We start from the raw sequence: 22,308 nt of genomic DNA, 5'->3' as shown, positions 1-22,308 counted from the left end.
TTTTCTTATTGCAGCAGAACAAGAGCAAGGTGCCAAGGACCTGCCCTGCCCAGTGATGATAGCTGATAGCAACACTACTTAGATGCAGTTTCTTGTTCATCTAAAGATGCACCCGGAAGGGCATAAGCCAGGCTTTTGTTCCTTCAGCTGAATAAAGCTGCACTGATTCTCTCATGCTGTGCAAGGCAGAGAACACACTTCAGATGAGCAATACCATAGCAGCACTTTCTCCATGACTTCATACCCAACCAATGGGAACATAAGAAATACCTCCTACTGCAGATTGAATAACTGAATGTCCACATGAACATACAAAGCAGAACGCAGAATTAAAACTGAGGAGCCATTAACTTTGAAGCTGGACACTAATCACATCCATTTGATTTTTTAATTCAGTGCTCAGTTTCTGAAGCTTGTTGTAAATATTGTCTTAAGATCTACAGACAGAGAAAAAGTCAATTGAAAGACAGGATTCAAAAAAAAATTGTTACCCAGAGGTATTTCAGGAAGCTGGGGAATGAAAACAAGCCAACCTCACACCTCTAGTTCACTTTGCCAGGAAAGAAGCTGAACATTGACTACACATGCCACAAGTGTTATGAGCATGATGAAAATAATGCTGGCTAAAAATAAGAAATTTCAAGGAAATCTGAGATAGTTGTGTGTGTGATAGTTGTGCATGCAAGGTGACAATATGAACGTATATATATATAGCCAACAAAAATGATCAAAGTACAAATTAGTTCCAGTTAGTTAGATACTAACATGATCAGATCATGCTGGACTAAACAGATTTAATTTGGACTAGCTCTAACAACTGAAACCTGATCCTTACAAAGCAAACAACAATCTCATCAGCATATTTGAAAGCAGAGTGTACAAACTTAGAATTTGGTCTTCATAGCTGAATAGCTCACAAGTTTCACTGCAGGCATACCTTCCAATTATATTGATTTTTATATTGATTTTCCAAGCACATTGTGTACTGCAGTGTTTGCAGTCAGCCATTCAAGCTTCTCTTATTGATCCTGCCAGTATGGCTGGGTAAAGAACATGCCTGTGAGCAATGGAGGGTCAGGAAGGGCTGGAACTCTGAACCAAATATCTGATCCAGAGCCTGCTAGGAGAGCAGCAGCCAGAAGCTTAGATTGAGAGAGACTGGAGCTATAACACGGTATTCATCCCTCTCAGCTAATTCCCCTAAAACTCAATATTCTCAATATTCTTTCTTGTGCTTTACACAATTCTCGCTGTTTTTGTTGTTGTTGCTGTTGCTGCTGCTGCTCCTTCCTTCTCCTTAAGGGTCAGTAAGGCACAGAGGAGAAACAGCTTGGAACAATAAAGTCCATTTGTGTACCTGCAAAGAACTATCCATTTCCTCTTGTAATTCCAACGTATCAGAAAAATGATAACTTTCTTATTGTTTAGAATGATGGTTGCAGTTTACATTTCTGAGGTGAAGTGAAAGAAAAGGCAATGTTCTTCTGAATGAATTTGGATTTTTTTTTTTTTTTGTGCTGATACCTTCTATCTGGAGGAAATAAGACCACAATATGATTGCTGACTCCCCTTTGTCCTCACTGGTCTAATGCTGAAGGAGAAGAGGCCAGATCTGGCTAGTCTGAAGCCAGCTAACAAGGTCTAGTGGTGGAACAGAGCAAAAAGCCATAAGCTTATTAGAAATGAGTGAGTTTTGTGTAAAGTTATGGACAAACAGTCTCCAGATGTGATTTCAGCATCAAAGAAACTCCTGCACCACTTGCATGCTGCAGTCTCTGAGCTCAGATCATGTATTTGCTGCCTTGGGTTGGCTGCCATGAGGTCATCCATCACCACTCCCTGCAACTCCATCATGGCACCTGAACGGTGAGCTGACTCTTCACCTTCTGGTTTCAGGTCCACAATTTGAGCCACGTGGATTCAGATTTAGAGAGAATGTTGAAAACAGGGCTGTAACAAAATGTTAGCTGGCATCTGTCCCCATGTCTTCACATTCATTCCGTTGTACTGGCTCCACCTCAGGAGCAAAGCCTTTCAAAGAAAATGAGATCACAGAGCAGCCAAATGAACTTTCAGCTAATCAGGCTGATGGCACAGAGGCTCAAAATGTATGGCAAGATCAGCCTGGCTTTTGTCTTACTGTCTTTACTTTGCAGACATCTGCATCTCTACCGTCACACTTTGTACATCCACCCACTATGCACAGCTTCCTTTTCAATGTAATAAGCCAAGCCAAAACATTCACAGTGAGGAGCACCATCTGCAGTGCTTATTTCTGCAGCATCTACATCTATCTGGCAGTCTCGCACCTACCAGTGCTTGTGGAGTGGGTTTTACAGATTATGACCAGCAGTAAGCACAAATGAATACACTGAAACATAGATGTTTCATCTCTGAATTCTGTTCCTCCCATACGGTGGTCTGACATCAAATAAACCCAGGCAATGGAAAATCTTTTGAACTTTTTTACTTCCTTTTTATACCATTGACTCATGCAATTTTGCTTTTAAAATCAAGAATAAAAATACATATGTGCATCAAACAAAGGAAATATTAATTACTCTGGATCTGCAAAATTGAAAATATTCAAACCCAATTTATTACAGCTTTAAGCTTCAAATATCAGTTCATATGAGACCGTGTTGTTAGGAAATCAAATCTGATAAAGGCAAAAGCATCATAGATAGTGGTAGTAACTATGAATGTAATTGTACAGTTAGAGGCTTTGAAAGTGGTTCCTGCTTCAGAAAAAAAGTATTATTAAAAAAAAAAAAAAAAAAAAAAAGAATGGAAAGAAAGAGAAAGAGAGAGGGAGGGAGAGAAATGCACTTGTGCATCTTTTATGATTTTACCCAAAATTTCCGGTTCAAAATCCCAAGTCTTGCTGATGTAAGTTGGTCTGTCAAAACAAACAAGCCCCAACACACCAGATGTTTATCACTCAGCGCTCATATTGCAAAAAATAGCACAAGGTTTTATTTAATGAGATTTATACGGTTTAGAAAATGTAACTAGAGATATCAAATTTTGGGTGTTCATTTGAAATTCAACAGAATCAACCTGGCTTGAGAAATTGAACTGAATTCTCACCAGAATTCACTCTAATGAGTCTTTTTCTTTCCACTCTAACTCAGAACCTACATGTATTTCTGCCTTTTCCTATCCCACATTAAACCTCATGTTAAACCTCATCCGTTTTCTTACTGCCCAGCTCTCCAGCCTGTCCAGGTCTTGCTGAATGGCAGCACGGCCTTCAGGCATGTCAGCCAATCCTCCCAACTTTGTATCATCAGCAAACTTGCTGAGGGTGGCCACTATCCCCTCATCAAGGTCATTGATGAAGATGTTGAACAAGACCGGACCCAGCACAGACCCCTGAGGAACACCGCTGGTTACAGGCCTCCAACCAGACTCTGCACCACCAACGACGACCCTCTGCGCTCTGCCAGTCAGCCAGTTCTCAACCCACCTCACTGTCCACTCATCTATCCCACACTTCCTCAGCTTTGTTATAAGGATGTCGTGGGGGACAGTATCAAAAGCCTTGCTGAAATCAAGGTAGACTACATCCACTGCTCTCCCCCCATCCACCCAGCCAGAGACAACATCATAGAAGGCTACCAGATTGGTCAAGCACGAACTCTTCCTGGTGAACCCATGCTGACTACTCCTGATAACCTCCTCTTCTTCCAGTTGTCTGGAGATGACATCCAGCACCAGCTGTTCCATCACCTTTCCAGGGACAGAGGTGAGGCTGACTGGCCTATAATTGCCTGGATCTTCCTTCTTGCCCTTTTTGAAGACCGCAGTGACACTGGCTATCTTCCAGTCTTCAGGCACCTCCCCCGTCCTCCAAGACCTCTCAAAGATGACTGAAAGCAGTTCAGCAATCACCTCTGCCAGCTCCCTCAGCTCCCGTGGATGCATCCCATCGGGTCCCATGGATTTGTGAACATTGGTGTTGCCTAGGTGCTCTCGGACCACCTCTTCCCTGACTGAAGGGAGGTCTTCCATTCCCCAGATCCTCTCACTAACCTCCAGGGTCTCGGATTCCTGAGGAGGAGCTTTTTCACTGAAGACAGAAGCAAAGAAGGCATTCAGTATCTCCGCCTTCTCAGCATCCCCCGTTACCAGAACACCCCCGTCACTTAGCAGGGGAGCCACATTCTCCCTAGTCTTCCTTTTACTGTTAATGTACTTGAAAAAAACTTTTTTATTATCCTTTATCCCCTTTGCCAGATTTAATTCCAGGCGGGCTTTAGCCTTCCTCGTCGCATCCCTGCAGGCCCTGACAACATTCCTGTATTCTTCCCAAGTAGTCAGACCCTTTTTCCACATTTCATGGGCCTTCTTCTTTCCTTTGAATTTGTGCACGAGCTCCTTGCTCATCCACACAGGTCTCCTGCCACTCTTTCCCGATTTCTTCCTCACAGGGACGCACCGATCCTGAGCTTGGAAGAAGAGCTGCTTAAATGCCAACCAGCTCTCACAGGCCCCCTTCCCTTCCAACACCCTAGCCCATGAGACAGCTCCAAGTAGGTCCCGGAAGAGATCAAAGTTGGCTCTCCTGAAGTCCAGGGTAGCAATCCTACTTTTTGCTTTACTTCTTCCACTCAGGATCTTGAACTCCACCATCTCGTGGTCACTACAACCCAAGCTGCCCCCGACCTTTACTTCCCTGACAAGCCCTTCTCTATTGGTGAGAATAAGGTCCAGCAGTACCCCTCTCCTCATCGATTCCTCAACCACCTGCATCAGGAAGTTGTCTTCAACACATTGCAGGAACCGTCTGGACCGCGCATGCCTGGCCACATTGCTTTTCCAGCAAATATCTGGATAATTGAAGTCCCCCATAAGCACCAGTGCCTGGGATCGTGACGCTGCTTTCAATTGTTTGTGGAAGGCCTCATCAACCTCCTCCTCCTGATCGGGGGGCCTGTAGCAGACTCCCACAACAGTATCAGCCATACCAGCCCGCCCCTTGATTCTCACCCACAAGCTCTCCACTGCCAATGGGAATGAAGAACTGCATCCATAAATTTTAAGAACCAGAGAACAGATCAGTGGAATCAGTTCCTTTCACTACTATGGGCTGAGGTTCAGCTGACTTTATCCTTCTTTCCAAAGTTCACCAGCCACAGGAAAGCATAAAAAGCTGTCTGAACATCTTTGGGAGAAATAAATACGCTTCATCTAACTAATTTCCGTCCCTTTCCAGGAACTGAAGATGAAAGAAAACGACCACTTGAATGAATACACACCTGCTCTCCTCTCACTCTGTGTATCTGTATTAATAGTTCTGAAGATTCTCAGGTATCTGTATACTGAAAAATGTTCACATATCTCAAAAGGCAGGCTGCAAACCAAGTAAACTAAGAAAATTCTTGTCTGAACACTGCATACGGTTAAGTTTGTGACAGAAAAAAACATTATGCTAAGTACGACTATTTTCAGACTTTCCACACACTCGTTCCAAAGCTATACCCAAAGCTATAAATGTAGTTCTCATCTTTTTGAGCAGTGACTTTCTAAAAATGCCCAACAACTTACTCTTCATTGTGACAACCTGCTCTTCTCTTCAGTCAAACTTTTGAGTGGAAAGAAGAAGAAGAAAAAAAAACCCAAAACATAGGCAATTTGGTTTAGAATATTTTACTTGATAAACATTGCATTTTTGATCTCTGATATTAGGCTTAACAGACTTGCAGCCTTTGTCTAGGCCTTAACAATCTGGCCACACAGAATGGATATCTCCTGGGTATTGTAGAAGCTCTACATACATGCATAACGTATCCCATGGGACACCATTTTGTGTTTTCCTGTTATTGTTTTTAAGCACAGTCCTCAGAAGTACATATAACTGGAGAAAAAAGTAGTTCACACAGCCGGATACTTTTTTTGACACAAATAATTTCCCTGAGGAACAAATCTACTCATCATGGCCTTTACATTTACATCAAAGACATCTCCAGCATTATCAGAAGGTTCTCATGCCACTTTTTGCCTCATTAATGCCCAGAAGACTGACTTCCTCCTGACATTTACAATCTTGCCAGTTTGTGTATTGCAGAGCCATGTTTTCCTAATGTGCTTTCTCACACCACCCCAGCTGCTAGAAGAAGCAACCCAGCTTTTTAAATATAATTTTCATAGCTTTTTCTCTCACCATGTAACAGAGCAACTCAGCGGGAAAGGATATCTCTGATGACAAGAACAAAAGATGAAAAAGAGGATTGATAGATATGCCAAGAATGTGCAGAGTCACTATCAAAAATTGTATGTTCTTTGTATATTCTAACCAAAGCTCCGTGATCCATGGTGGTCCTGCAATGAATTAGGATCTACATCAGGCATTGGTGGAGGGCAGTGTTAAAATTCGAAGTTATTTGGTGTTTATGTTATTACATGGTTCACCATACTTCAGACATTGCAAGCATAGGGATTGTAGCTACCCAGCTCTGAGCAATTCCTTCCTCATTACTGACAGCAGATGTTTATTAGTCAGTACAACTGGTTAAAGGCTCTTTGTGGAACTCGCTGAAAGAGAGACAACTTTGAAATTCCATTCCTTGTGATTGTTTGTAATTGAGGGACCTTTAGTTTGGGTTCTTCTGTGGAGAACACTGAACCTTCTTTTAGTCCTTAAGTCATTACACTGCTATAGAGAGAAAAGGAATAAAAAGCTGCTTGCAGAAGCTTTAAAAAATATCTTACAAATTCTGTACAGCTACAGCAATTAATACTACAGTACAGTGTGAGTTGAAAGGTCCCACAAAAATCACGAAGTCAGACTCTTGGCTCCACACAGTACTACCTAGAATTCAACCCCTGTGCCATTATTCCGACACTCTTTGAACTCCAGCACTAGAGGCTGTGATCAGTGCTGTGGGGCCTCTTTTCCATGCCCACCACTCTCCTGCACACCCTGTCCCCAGCCCCCAGCTGCCCTCCCCTGGCACAGCTCCATGCTGTTCCCTCAGCCCTGTCGCTGTCACGCAGAGCAGAGCTCAGCGCTGCCCTCTGCTCCCTGTGAGGAGCTGCAGCCGCCATCAGACCTCCTGTCAGCTCCTCTGCTTTGGGCCCCACACACCCAGGCCACCTCTCACTCACCTTGCCCCCCAGATCCTTCACCAGCTTTGTAGCCCTCCTTTGGATGCTCTCCAGTAAGATACCTGACTTTTTGTGTAGAAGAACCTTATTTACATACAGGCTGCATACTACTAGCCTGTTTCAAAAAATTATTCTTAAGAAAGCAATTGCATTCTTCTCATAAATAATGCAGCCATTGTCAACAGACAATTTGCCATCAGAGACTTTTCCCACAGATGAAAAAGTGCTATTTTATAAACAGTGTTTCAGTGGAGGGTAGGTGTAAGTTTCTGCATTGCTGTTCCCAGTGCTGGTTGTTTAATTAGCAGAACTGCTAGCAGTCTCTGCATTGTTACAGCAGTGCAGCCACGAAACACGTAATATGATAGATTGGACTACCTGGGGTTAATGGCATTGCCCATATTCAGCTGTAGACTTGAAAAAAGAGCTCTGGTAATGGCTGCTAAGGTAAGCAAGTCCATTCAATTTATCCCCTTTCCTCCCTCCTGCACATCAAAAGCAATAAACTCTCAGGTATAATTGCCATTCCGTATTTGGGAACATTTCACCCCAGAAGAAAGTTATTAGTTCTGTCTTCCCATTCATCTCTTACAGGGACAGAAAGCAGTATCACGCTGTTAGGACTCACTATCATCTGCTAAAAGTAATTGTACAGGATTATTCGTTCTCCTTCTATGAATTGCTCTTAGATATTGTCATTATCCCATTTATAATGCTTTTGTCCATCCTTTCTTCAAGCCTAAAATTGGTAGGTTTTCTCATCTGAGGCTCTGCTGCAGCATAGTGACAATAGGCAGACATTTGCTTGTGGCAAATTTTACGGCAACTGGCTAAAGCTGGGGCTAATATGCATGCCACATCACAACTCAGAAAAGAATCAGATGCCACATTCTGCAAGTTATAGCAGTGCAACCAGCTGAGGAATCTGCCTTGATACACCTGGTGTTTTTAGAGGATCATAAAATAACTCCTGAATAACCATAAACTTTTTTGGTTTTGTTTTTCAAACAGAAGAGTCCTACAGTGTTATCTAGGCTACTTCAGCAATAACAATCACTACTTGTGAAGAGAGACACTGTGGAACACAGCACCCCACACCTTAGAGCAATAAGCAGGGGCAAGGAGAACGTGGAGCAAAAAATGATATTAACAAGAGCAGTATTAGTCTGCAGAGCCTTAACCACTGCCCATGCACAGCACTGAGAGTGCATCATGAGATGCCAGGAGCCCTAGCAGGAGCCTGCAATGCCCAACATCAGCCTTTCTTGAAGGCGGAAGTGATGCCAATTGGCCAGAACACAGCTATGTGAACAGCAGTCTCATACGTATAATATAGACAGAGCTCCACACAGAGCCCATAGGAGGGAACATGAAGCAGTTTCCTAATTCTTTCACTGGTCTACTGATTTAGTTGCCTTTGTTGCTCCAGTAAGAGCCTCTTGCCTCAGGAGCAGAGCTCTTCATGCACCATGTCACTGACATAGCCATGGCAGGGAGATGGACTTTGATGTTCAGCAGTGTTTATTTCCCCTCCTCATGTTTTCAGAATACTGGGTGAAGGGACCACATATAAAAGTAATTTTCGTGTATTCTTCAAGCATTTATGTTGTCTAGATCCATTTTTTTTGCACCTCTACAAGTACATTCCAAACCCAGCACCGTATTTTTAACTGGCCTTACCTGTTGTAAGACACAGTTGGCATGTATGAACTGTAATAACCAGGCTGTGGATTAAGAATGTAGCAGAAACACCTAAATTGTTGTGCTGCTGAATTTGATCAGTTTAAAAGTGTTTGTTTCTTAGTGTTTACTTAGACATGCATTCTAATAAATTCAGGCTAACTCTGGCAGGTAAGCATTAATGCTGCATCAGTACAATGAGGTCTTATTTGACCTACCCCGATGCTGTGCAGACCCACCTAGATGCAGTGTTTCTGGGCCTGGCTGTGGGTAGTCTGTTAATATTTATGCAGTAAACTGTAAAATTATTCTGCTCTATTGATCCCTAAACAACTGAAGAGGGAGAAAAAAAAATCTTTCCATCCCTTACTCCAAGCACGAATAATTGAGCTATTTCCAAGCTACATTTTGCCATTTCACATGACAAAGAACAGAGGAGAGGAGGGGTGCCTTGGACGATGTATCAATTACCTTAGTCACAGTTGCCAGCACTTTATTAGAGTGACAGTGTTGGTTTATTATTGTGGCATAGCTACTGCACTCTAAATTGTACCTCCAGATAGAGGGGGAAGAACTCTGATTATAATCTGTACTATTCATGGACTCAAAGCTTGTGTTATTTTACCTCAATTTACTGCAAAATGAAGATGAGTGAGAACTTGTATTTAACCAGGAACTTGCACACAGAAAGTACCTTCTTTTATTACTGTTAGTTTTTGTTGACTTTTCAAAGTGCAGCTATAACCGTGGGCAAGTGGAAACGATAGAGACTGCAGGTTACATTGCTTCTGCTGAAAGAGATGTTAAAGTAACCCTGAGTGGACTTAGAGTCAGTAGACTGGCAGTGCCAGCGATCAGATCCCACGGGACAATCTCTCCCTGTAGGGGAAGGCAAGCATCCCACTGTTTTGTAGGATCACACCCATGTTTCATTGCCAGTTTTTTCACTGGTAATATTTGACATCCTTATTTGAGCCATGTGGAAATAACCAAAAGCATTCGTGTAACTGTAACTCAGTGACTTGTCTCTGATATGTTATGCTTGGAACTCCTGCGGTTTTGTGCATCTTCACTGTCAGTTCACAGTAGACAAAGCAAATACAGCATAATTCCTACTTAAAACAGGTGGACATCATACACAAATAGTGAGACAGGTGGTAACTTCATATAGAATCACAGAATCATGGAAAATTCCAAGTTGGAAGCGACCCAGAAGGATCATTGAATCCAACTCCTGGCTCCACAGAATCACCCAAATAAAACAGTATGGGTGGTATTTGTGAGAGCAGGACGTGTTCTGCCTTTAAATGTTGCTTCTCAGTTCCTCTTTTAAGACCTCGAGATGCACTCCTAACCGCATGAGATATGTCATGGTTTCCATTGCTATGGTATGAATGGGGCTTCAAGCACTCCAACACCATTGCTTTTCCTGTTTTACATACATTTGTATTTATCATTTTCATAGCTCACACCATACATTTCTTACTTTTGTCTTCACATCAGCCCACATCATTTTCTTCTTCCTTTGTCTTTCCCACTCTCGCCCCCACAGCTCACTTGTTCTATCCTCTCCCTCCATTTGGCAGTCTATTTCTCTTGAGCTCTTTCTGAGGGCATCCTCTGACTACTGCATTTGCCTTTTCCAAGAAGGCAGTTGAGGCTGTCCCATTCTGAGCCATAGCTCAGTGAAACCACACAGCAGAGAATATAACTGTCCACACAGCTGAGAGTCATAGGCTGTAAAGTGCAATTGGAATAAAATAAACCTGCAGGACTGATTCTGTGAGGTCTGTGCTACCATCTCAATCTTCAGACCGGAGAGAATTGATTTAAAAATGCAGTAAATGAGAAGATGCATCTGCAGTCATTTCAAACTGCAAATAAAGAAATTTTTGGAAACATGAGGAAATTTCCACCTGAATTTCCAACTACCTGCCTATCAAACTCACAAGATCTTGAATGAACAAGGTAACCTAATGCCTTGTTATAGTTTTATCTAGATTATCTTGTTATAGTTTTTGGCTAATTTGCTTATTCTAATTTGCACATAGCTGTAATTGCAATAAAGCTTATTAGTGATGGCCTGACAAACAGGTGTTATAAGTAACCAAACAAATAAGAAATACCAACAACAAAAAAGCCAACACCAAAACAACAAAGGACTTTTCCTGGTTTTTGATTTCATAAATAGGGAAATGCCATTCTAACACAGTTTTCAACAAAGAGCAACATTATGGAATTCTTTAAAACAATAACTTATAAAAGAGGTTCAAAAAATATAAAAATAGAACAGCCTCTGACATGCTCTACTAGGTTTAAATGTTCTGAAATCTTTAATGTTGCATAGAAGTAATGAGGAAGGGACAGAATAGAACAACAGCAGCTTCTAAATCTGTCTTGTATCCTTATTTCACTGTTTACAAACTCATTTCACATAAAGTGAAAATTAAATCAAGTTATTTTACTCAAGAACCTGTGGGTGATAATACGTATTTCAGTGTGTCTTTGGTGTTAAATCCACACATTCTGACATATTAAAGCAATGACCTTGAATTCCAGAGACTGACATCCACTGGGTTTCTCATACTGTAATGAAAAAATTGCCACTGGCTTTGTGTCAGTTGCAACATAAGTGTGCAGATGGCTGTGTGCATATAAGACAGTGGACGATGTGCTCCAGTCCATTGCCTGAGCCTTCAAATAAGAGAAGTTCCAATGTTCGCCTGTCTTCGAGCAAGATCATTTATGAACCAAGTCAAAATAATACTTCTTACATCTTACACCATTCAACCTCAATTCAGACCTTGTGAACAAATTCAACCTTATGTGATCAAATCACAAAATTAACTTGCTTTAATGATGCAGTTCACCAGCCAAAAGCCTCAAGGCAAAAGCTCTTCTCCTATCCCTATTCTTTCTTTCACCAAATCAGAACTCGTCCCTTTGCCATAAAACAAACAGATCTGTACATTTTACAAAGAAGACCTTTCTTCTTCTTGCCCTTGCTCCTGAAATACTGTCTTGAACAAGGTTCAGGTTATTTCCTCATTAGAAATTTTTTGCAACAACCCTCCAGACTATGGGAATCCTTACACTTTTTTTTAGTTTGGGTCCAGCCCTTGGATCCTAAAGCTGAGAAGTTCTCCACTCAACCCCAGAATGCTCTTGTTTCTTTTCCACAACAAGCAGTATTTAGATCAAGATCTTCCTCCAAAGGGTTTCACTCATTTTGCCTACCCGAGGTGAAGGACATTTCCAGTCCATCATTTACACTGTATTTTTCTCCCTTCATCTGCCTTTATACTGCTAGACTACCCTGCACAGTTAGACTTTTTTTTTTTTTTTTTTTTTTTTTTTTTTGCCAATTAACTGTTCATCAGCACTTCCAAACCGTCAATAAAATTTAACAAGAACAAGCTCTAATTGAGAATATTGTGCCATCTTGCTATAAGCCTTATATCAGGTTGAGAACTGCCTATTCCCCATCTGCTTTCCACCTCTAATTATTGAGATGTTAGGATCTCGCCTTTGCAACAGCCCAGTCCCCTCACCAGCTCAAGTGATATGACACTCTCAAAGTCCAGCTCCTTTCATTCAGCTATACTTTTGTCAGCAATTTCCAGGAAGCTCAAGAAAGAGGCCCACAGACACTTGTTGATTTTAGGTAGAGGCATTTTTGGAGGGACAGGAGGGAAGAGAAATGCTGTGGAGCAGAACAATTCTGTTTCAGGCTGGTTTCAGAAGGAAGACAGTACAACAAAATGCTTCAATAACTGAGCAAAGCTAGGAACAAAAAGCCAGAAGAAAACTCCTGACTATTGATACATTCTGCATTACAGGAGCATTAAATAAAATAGGTAAGAAGCATCGACAGTAAGACAACACAGGATTCTTCCTGCTTCCAACACCTAAAGCTATTGGATTAATCCATCTTCTTGTCCTTGACTGTAGTTCTCAGGGCCTTATATTCAAGTTTTCAATATATATTAATATGAGTGCTACTGAACTGCCATGCATTTGGTATACATATAAAAAAAGATAAAGTTCTCTCTCTGTGCTAAAAGTGAAAAAATGTATAACAGAGCATTTCATGAGTCAGATGAGATCAAGATCTCTGTTTCCTTTGCAAAGTTTTAAGTTCTACATACGTATACAAAACCTCGCATTCCTATTACATGTGGATTTCCAGTTTTCCTCAGCAACCTGCAACCTGGAAGATATGTCTGTCAAATTTTACAAAAAAATCAGGTAACAGCTGGAAGAAAGAGAGTACCCAAGTAAAATAACATTTGTTTTCAAATACTTCAGGGACTACTTCAGAAATGACTCATGTACTTCTGAAGCATGGCCACACAGCAGAATATCTGTTATTATTGTTCTACAGATTTGGACACCCTCTGAGAATTTGCTTATCAGAAATTCCAGATTTCTTAGGCTGGTCTTATAGTTGTCTACAGCATATGGTTGATTCAGTTGTTTTTCCTGAATAAGTGGGAAACATATTCTCAGCTTAAAACACAAATACTGAGCAACACACATTCTGTTATTCTCCCCAAGTAACACCAAAGATGTTTCTAGAACAAATACTGGAAAAAATCAGCTCTCAGTTCAGTCACATCATGTAAGCATCTTACCTCTATTTCAAAACACTGCTTCAATGATCTTTCTTGTTAGGAAGCAGTTAAAACTCACTGAAGAAAGTGATGACAACCCACAGTCATAGTCAAAATGACTAATTATTTACTTGTTTTTGCCATTGTTTCAAGTACTGTGTGTCACCACCTTTGAAGAGTTATACTGATATGAAATTCCATAATAGAGTTGAGTAAGCTTTCTGGAGGTTAATGAAATGCAGGAACTGAAAACTAGTTTTAGCTAGTGAGAAAACACGCAGGTTCAGCAAATTGTCTCACATAAGAATATTTATTTTAAATCTTCTAGATTTTTGACATGCTCAAAGGTGACAGCTTTATCTCAAAAACTGCAGCCATTTTATTAAAAGCTGGTTAAGAAATCTAAAAAAGGAATACAGCATTTAATCTTGGGTCACCTATTAGATATATGTATATAGATATATGTGCATATGTACACACACACATTATATATATATATATATATATATATATATTTTTTTTTTTTTTTTTGCAAAGCCATCATTTTTTCTTTGTCTGCAAAGAAAGTGAAAAAGCCAATTACTTGTACTGCTCCAGCCCAGGGGACAATTTGCCACCTGCTGACAGCCACTGCTGACTTCAGGCATGAAATGTCCCTCAACGTGGAATGTTATTTTAAAAGCCATACTTGAGTTACACCTGCACACTGGTGGCAGAATTGCCTCATTTGCAGCAAACTCATTTTTGCTCCTTTACAATTATTTTAGTGCGTTCTTTGAAAGCTGATGTAAATCACTCACTTTATGTAAATCTGTGAGAAAATTCCTTTGTGATCAATATCTAAGTAGTACATGATAATCTAAGCAATAGTCAGGGCAGAAGTATGTTTTTAGCCTAACAAGTGTAACATATAGGGAATGCAATGATTTTAAACATTTGAGCATTTTAGTAATTTTTTAGGGGCTCAATTTTGTTTTCATCTGAACAAAATATAAAATGAAAAAGCTATTGTACCTTAAGCAAAGTTTCTACAGAACCACTCAGATCTGATTATCTCATGATTAGTCATCATTATTAACCGCAGCTAGTAGAAAGACAGCAATCATGAACATTTTAAAATTAGTAATTAATCATTTATTTTTTGACGCTGCAGCAATTAAGCAAGACAAGCAACTGCATTTGGAAAGCCTTCAAAATGCATGCCTTAATTGCAAGGTGCTGCATTGGATAAGTGAAGATACAGCATGTGTCGTTGTTCAAAGAACACCATGAGCTGTAATTTATGAGAATCACAGGTGTTGGGAACTATGCTAAAACGAAAAACAATAGAGTACAGTAAAAGTTACTGAATATTGTTGACTGTAGATCTGATAGTGTGTCTGTGACACGGCCTATAGAAGTAATAGTTATCGTTACTGAGCCACCAAAGAAATGAACCCATCTTGTAAGGAACACTGTTGGGAGCTGTGCCTCCATTCAGGATCTTGATCGACATTCCTGGTCCTGAAAGAACACACCCGTGGGGACCAACAAGAAGAAAAACAGATTTTCGTCAACAGTTTTGTTAAGGTGATCGCACTCCTTAGCAAACTGAGTCCGAGACTAAGTCCATTCTAAAAGAAAAATTGTGGTCTAACCCTTGGAAAACAAACAAGACAAGTTTGTAGCAGGAAGGAAAACAGCACTCTGACATCCTTTCCTTTGTAGCGTGAATAATGTGCCTGTGGAGTAACTTCAACAACCCAGAGAGACACAGCCCTTCTTTCCTCCTCTGCTGTCTCCAGAGAGCACTGCTGGAGCCAGGCTTCCTTCTGCAAATTCTTCCTGTTGCATCCTGCCAGTCAGAGAGCGTTACTTCGCCTACCTAAAGTCTAAGAGAGCTTTCTCAAGTGTCTTTTACCAAGGCACCTGAGAGCACCTGGAGTTTTGCAGCACCTCCTCATGCCTCGTACCCCTCCCCTTGCCCCCCATCATGCACAGACACTGAGCTCTTATCAGAGAGAAGAGGCATGTCTTCAGCTTCAGAGCTACTGCTTCTCCTGAAAGGTGAGGTGATAAAATCTGTAAACCTCAGGTGTTTAATTATGCTGTAGAAAGAAAAAAAACCCACACACACAAAAACCCTCAATTTACTGTTTTCTTTGACAAACAAAGCTGAAAAGGCAGCAGGAGCAAAGATCCTTCCTAGGGAGATTTTCAGGAACGATTTCATGGCTTCTGTTTCACGCAGTTTGTTGCAGTACTCAGTGCTGTTTCAGTACTGATATAGTACCATGTGCAGGCAGACACTTGTTTCCATTGTGCTGATAACTGTTTTCAGATAAGTAGTAAAATTATGACAGTTATTTTAATTTGTAATCCAGGTCCTGGAGTAAAATCTTCCAATAAGAAAAGCTGAACATCCAGTGACAAATTTAACTTGTGCCTGTCTTGCTCCAATTTATAGGAGGGAGAGGAGGTTCTTTTAATGTCTGTATACCCAGCGTGAGATTAAGAAACAACGGTTCAAATGTTGGTCCAACCAGTTTATTATAAATCCTAATCAGGGAGACAGGGAAGGGAAGGATGGTGACTATTATGAGTTGGAGTGACAGGGAAGGGAAGGAGGGCGATAGAAAAGATAGGAAATAAGCAAGAATTGAGTGAAGCAGGGATAGTCACCACCAGGATCTGTTGCATGCCGTTCTGATGGCCTGAGGCAAAAGTGCAGGGGGAGAGCAGCAGCAGTGTGGCCGGCCTTGGGAAGCAAGCAGGTAGCAGGAAGAAGTCGCAGAGCCAATCCAGGAGGAAGCAGCAGGACTCAGGTAGCAGGTCCAGGAGAGTCTGTCAGCATGCAGGAATTCCATAGCATGGAATCTGATGGCAGACACCTTTGTTCTTCTTCAGCATGCTGGTAGAGTGCAGAGCGAGTCCAGGAGGGAGAGAGGCAGGTTGTGAGGCTTCTTATGTCAAAAACCTTTTCTTCTTCACGAATTTGTTGCCAGAAAAGCTAACCTCATGGTTGTAGGTCCTCTTTTTATCCTTCTTTTTCTGCCAGTGTGGCATTCCTGGGCACTTGGGTAAGATTCATGTGCAGTACCTCCTGAAATTGCCATTTTCCTCAAGATAAGCTCACACAAAAGACTACTTCCTGGCCATTAATCTGCAGCTATCACTCTTTCACTGCCCCTGGCCTTGTCCATCTTTGTCCCTCAGACAAAAGATTTTGCAACCCATGCCCAGGACTTGTCCATCAGTGTTCTCCAGAAAAAGGATTTCTCAACCACTGCTTGGACTTGTTCATCTGTGTCCCCAGCAAGCTTTGAGACAACAATGCAAAAGAATAATCTCAGACAGTGTTCTAATGCATACAAAAGTAAACTAACATGCTGAGTCAGAAATATTACTCAGAAGGCTAATCACAATGTTATTATGTGGTTATTAGCCAAAAGTCCCTCACACCTGTGAGTCCATCAGCACCTGTGCTGAGGTCTGTTGCATGCACCAAAAGAACCTGCTATTAGCACTTCACCACATGGGTGATGTGAGGTTTGACTGCTGCAGAGAACAGAACAGGTCTGGTTCAGCTGCATGCGGCAGTGCTGACAGGTCTCTCATGGTACAGGCTCTGCATATGGTCCTAACACCAGACTGTCTTCCACCCAAAGCTAGAGAAAATAGGTAGACCTTCCTTGGCCCCCTGAGATGCACAGGAGCACCACGTGGGGGTGCATAAGGGATGCCAGTGAAATGTGCTTAAAGATAACAGGTAGTGCTGTGTGACCTGAGATTGCCCTGCATGCTGTGCAGTGATGCCATGCAGTGGTAGCACCAGCAGGGCTCAGCAGCTCAGTGTGAAGTAGGCACTACCACTGCAATGCCACCACCTCTGTAATCCCTTTCACCTTGCAAATCCTGAATCATCCAGAACTCTACACTGGGTACAATGATGTCTGTAAGATGAACGAGGACATGCAGGTAATGTGCAGACAAATTGCAGCAATTTTTCTAAAATCTCACTGGTCCCAGGCAGGAAGTAGGAAATAATGTGTTATGAAACACCTTTTGCAGACAGATGCGGCCAGCTGCCTCTGCCACTAAGAGTAGGGAATGGTCTCTGCTGAAAGCTTTTCAAAACTGTTTCTCCCCGGAAGGGCAGTACAGAAAAAAAAGCTCATGTAGTTATGAATATATGAACAAGAATTTGGTTTTCTGGCAAGATTTTTAAAAACATGAAGTATCTCTACTTTTGAACAGCTGATAATCTCTAGAAACAATTAAGGAAGGAAGGAAGGAAGGAAGGAAGGAAGGAAGGAAGGAAGGAAGGAAGGAAGGAAGAAAGGAAGGAAGGAAGAAAGGAAGGAAGGAAGAAAGCATGTCAGAATGGCTGAATTCTCCTAAAGTCAGGCAAATAAATTTCACTTCAGCATTGGAGGTGGAAGACTAGAATTTAAAAGGAAACCCTCAAACACAGAAGAGACTTCTCCCCTCTGCAACCTGATAGAAAAGACCAAGGTACACAGAAAGAAGTATTATCCTGCCATTTCTGCGGTTGTCCAGGTAACTAATAAATAATTAATGTAATCCAAGTCTCAGATCTGTAGGTAATTATTTGAATTGCAGCCATCTGACCTTAGACTTTCCAATAACAGTTACTAAGTACTCTGGTGATATGTCTTTGATGAAAAAGAAAAGGATTGAGGCTCTGGATGACAGCAATTTAAGTACAAGTACAACCCACAGTTGACTGAAATTAGTTACTCAGTAACCTCTAGAAAGCTTCTTTACTTGCGAAGGAGAGAGAGAAAGAACTCAGAAAAGAAAGAAAGAAAACTTTCACAATAATGAAATTGGTAACAAAAATGAAAACTTCCTTCTGGAAGGATAGTGGACAGTTATATACCGACATTCTCTAGAACCGCCAGAAATACGATTTAGTGTTACAATCCAAGTCTCTTTTTCTCTGAAACAAATCGAGTGGAAATTATCTTCTTTCCTGAAGGAATTTTTCTACTCACAGCTTCACAGCATCCTTCAGCTTGCATAGCTGAATGTGGAAATGGTAGCAAGACAAGGAGACGGTTATAAAGTGACAAATTGTGCACTGAATGGTGCTGCTGGATTAGAGGGTACTCCTCTTGGTATACATCATCAGGCTCCTTCCTATCTCCCAGTTTATGATATAGCTTTGTGAAACAAAAAGCCAGGAATGGTACTAAATCTTGCACTACCTGGTACTGCTACAGCATGTAACATGCATGCAGGCATGGAAGCATTGCTTTGATGAAGTCCTAAGAACATTGCTGAAAAATAACGCTACAGTGTCACCAAAGTTAGTTCCACGGCATCAACAAATTTGGAATGGGCAACAATTTTTCTTTTACTTCAGCATTAGAAGCTGAGGTAGAAGATGTTAACCAACGGCCTGGAATAAGCAAAACTAGTTGTAAAGCTACCTAAAACTGTGGTATTTTACTCAGTGTCATTATTTAACACTGAAAATCTATCTGGAAAGGCAGACATTTGCTGAATACTTCTACCTTCAAGTCTATTTATGCATTGCTATCTCATTAAAGGCAGAAAGTAAGCCACTAAATCTATTAAATAGATTCTATTTAAATGTGTTTTGGAACTAGCAATAGAGATATTAGCTGTGTGAATGTTAATTCATGCAAAGAAGCTTTTAGTCAATCTTAGAGGAAAGAGGAAAATTCAAGACGACATGAGCTGTAGTGACTAAGCGACAGGAATGTCACTCCTTATAAATCCAGTAACATCAGTGCAGGAAGGCTTCATTCTCTAATTTACAGATAGTGCTTTATAGAATCATAGAATCGTTTGAGTTGGAAGGGACCCTTAATGGTCGCTTAGACCAACTCTCCTGGAAGGAGAGAATTGCTCAGAGACCCATCCACCCTGATCCTGAGTGTCTCCAGGGGTTGGAGCATCCACCACCTCTCTTGCCAGCCTGTGCCAGTGCCCCACCACACTTACTGTAATAAAACCAGTCTAAATCTCTCCTCTTTTAGGTTGAAACCATTTGCCTTTGTTCTATCACCACAGACCCTGCCGCCTTCCTTCTTAGAGCCCCTCATTAGATACTGAAAGGCCACTCTCAGATCTCCCCAGTCTTCTCTTCTCAGGCTGAACAGCCCCATCTCTTATGCTGTTCTTGCAGGTGAGGTGTTCCATCCCTTGAATCATTTTTCTGGCCCTTCTCTGCATGTGCTCCAACAGGCCCGTGTCTCTCCTATACTGAGGACTCCACACATGGCTGCAGTACTTCAGGTCAGGTATCACAGCACAGAGCAGAGGAGCAGGATCACCTCCCTTGACCTGCTAGCCACACTTCTTTTGATGTAGCCCAGGATCTGAATGGTTTTGGGGGCTTTGAGAGCACACTACTGGCTCATGTCCAGCTTTGCCATCTGAGCACCCATAAGTCATTTTCAGCAGAACTGCACTCAGTCCTTTCATCCCCCAGCTTACACTGATAGAAGGGGTTGCCGCAACCCAGGTGCAAGACCTTGCACTTGTATTTATTGAACCTCATGAATTTATTGAGCCCTAACCCACCGCCCAAGCCTGTCCAGGTGCCAAGGCATTCATGAAAACCAAGCCAGAAGAGTGGCATCCTCCTGAAGTCTGACACTACTATGTTCATCTCTTTGAAAGCTTCATAATTTGCACTGCAGTTGTATAACATGGAACGAACAAGGAAGAGTTATGTGCTGTGCCAAGTTCACTTACATGGAAACAACTGTCTCTTTTGATACCCCACCTAAAATGTCAGTCACTGCAGGAGAACTAGATTAAAATAGGCTTCTCTTTGTTCCCCTTCCCCTCACTTAATTCTGTTGAGAAATGGACAAGAATGAAAGAAGAACTCTGCCTCTGAATCACTAACAATCCTTAAGATTTCTCCAGCATCTTTCTTGAGCCTAATATCTTCATTACATCTACAGGGCTTGCTCTAAAGATCAAAATGGACTCAATAGATTTGGGATATCATTGCTCTTATGGAGAGGGCACTACTCTGCACCGAGTAGGACACACTCACACTAACACTGATAGCTTAAATACCTACAGTACAGGTAAACCCTCTCAGTTTGTGAGAGCATTCACATTTAGCAGATTTTTATTTTGAAAGGAAAAAGCAGTGTTCAGTTTTTATTAAGTCTGGGTTCTTAGACAGAGCCAGGTCTATCTGAGCATATAATGTTTAACAAAACCCAATTAAAAACTGAGTATTTCCTGCTGAAACAGTTCCTTACTTAAGGAACTTACTTTTCTGCAGCTGCAGAAAAATGCTGTCACTAGCAATTCTGTATAAGGCACAGAACACAGGACAATACTTGATTGGAAATCACATTCTTCTCCTTTGTGAAATCAAATACTTTTTTGTGTGTGTGTTTGTTTTTTTCCTACCATCAACAGAATAGAAAACAAACACGATTACACGTGTTTCCTCATACAATTCATCTTCCTTCATATACATAAAAATAACACACAGAACACTTGGCAAACTAGTCAGAAGCCAACTTACATTTATTCTATCAATCTTACAGTAGAGAAAGAAAAGAATTCATTCTGTTTTAAACACAAACTATTTTCAGCTTTCAGTAGGGTCTTTCATACAAGAGATGGCTGGAATATTTTTCTGTTTTTCTGGAAGTTAAATTGAACATAGAAAATCTTGTTTTTTATTTTATTTTGTTTAGAAGCCTTGTAAAAATTCTTGCAGCTGTGCAACTACTTCTGTATCCACGGTTTCCATAAGCGCATGGAAGCCTTGCTCACCCAGCAATTCCTGTTGTGCCTTTAGCTTCTGATAGACAAACTGTTGCAATGACACAGTGTGTACAGGGTCCTTTAGGGCAAGCTGTAGAAAAAGAGAAAAAAAAAAAATATGTAATGAACTTTACAAATACTCTTCAAATACTCATCCTCTTCAGTAAGCTGAGCACAGGAGAGAAATACTTTCTCTGTAAATAATTGAGAAGCAAAGGAAAAAATGTCAATTTAAAACTGCTGGAAACAAGTCTCAAACCATGAACCCTGTCTGCTGCAAGATCACACCCTTTTGTATGACAAAACAATTTCAAAGCTGCTTTCTGACAGAGAAGCTACTCATGATTTAAAGTCAGAAGAGAGGGACACTGATGTCCCTCAGCCCACAAGGCTCGAAGAAGAGCAGGTAAGGGCACCTGGAATCACAAAGAAGTAGGATATTGAAATAAATACAAAGCTACTGCAGACAGATGAACATCTGCTTGCCTCAATATCAAGCATTATTAATGCTGCAAAATCAGAAAGCAAAATGTAATGCTAAATCTCAGATCCTGCTGAGAAAGGAAACTTCCCGAGCCCAGATTCCCTGCAGAAATGGGCACATGCAATTGGCACAGCTACACTTCATTCCTTTTCAGTCTTTTTTCACAACATGTATGGCACAAGCCACAACAAGTTATAACATTACCTTAGCAACCACCCCATAAAAACTTAGAGTGAAAAGCACAGAGGATTTTTTCTGTACGAAAGGATACATTGAAACCCATTATATTTTAGTAATGTACTTTTTTTTTTTTTTTCAAATTTCCTTGCTGAGTTGAATCAGAAATAGGAAATAAGGCATTTAATTCTTCTCTTACTAGAAGCTATGGGATGCAATTAGCATCACACAGAGTTTGTATCAAATGGGAATGCAATATAGAAAGCACTCCTTATTAAATAAGCTATCTGGCCTGACAAATATGGTGGAACATCAACACCATCAGTAAGAGCACAGATGCCTACAGACTGAGACTGAATCTTCACTTTTCCTTAACAGCAGCAATCATAGGTCACTCTCATCAAATGAGATGTGTCATTTTCTACTAACAGTGACGGATTAATTCTGTAAAAAAATCTTTAAAGAAAATGATTA

The 22,308-nt window shown here is 41.1% G+C and overlaps 1 protein-coding gene across 5 annotated transcripts in view; it reads right to left on the bottom strand.

The window, feature by feature from the left end:
• Window positions 1-20,912: 20,912 nt before the first annotated feature.
• IPO11 (importin 11) overlaps window positions 20,913-22,308 on the bottom strand; it is a 483,265-nt gene continuing 481,869 nt past the window's right edge. For all 5 annotated transcript variants that reach the window (XM_048930643.1, XM_048930638.1, XM_048930639.1 and 2 more), the window contains one exon: window positions 20,913-21,264. In XM_048930643.1, coding sequence (XP_048786600.1) covers window positions 21,100-21,264 — 165 coding nt within the window. In that variant the 3' untranslated portion in view covers window positions 20,913-21,099. The remainder of the gene's footprint in view (window positions 21,265-22,308) is intronic.

This window comes from Lagopus muta, chromosome Z (genome assembly GCF_023343835.1).
Source record: "Lagopus muta isolate bLagMut1 chromosome Z, bLagMut1 primary, whole genome shotgun sequence".
In the NCBI taxonomy this organism is placed as follows: Eukaryota; Metazoa; Chordata; class Aves; order Galliformes; family Phasianidae; genus Lagopus; species Lagopus muta.
This window is presented reverse-complemented; position numbering and strand designations above follow the sequence as displayed.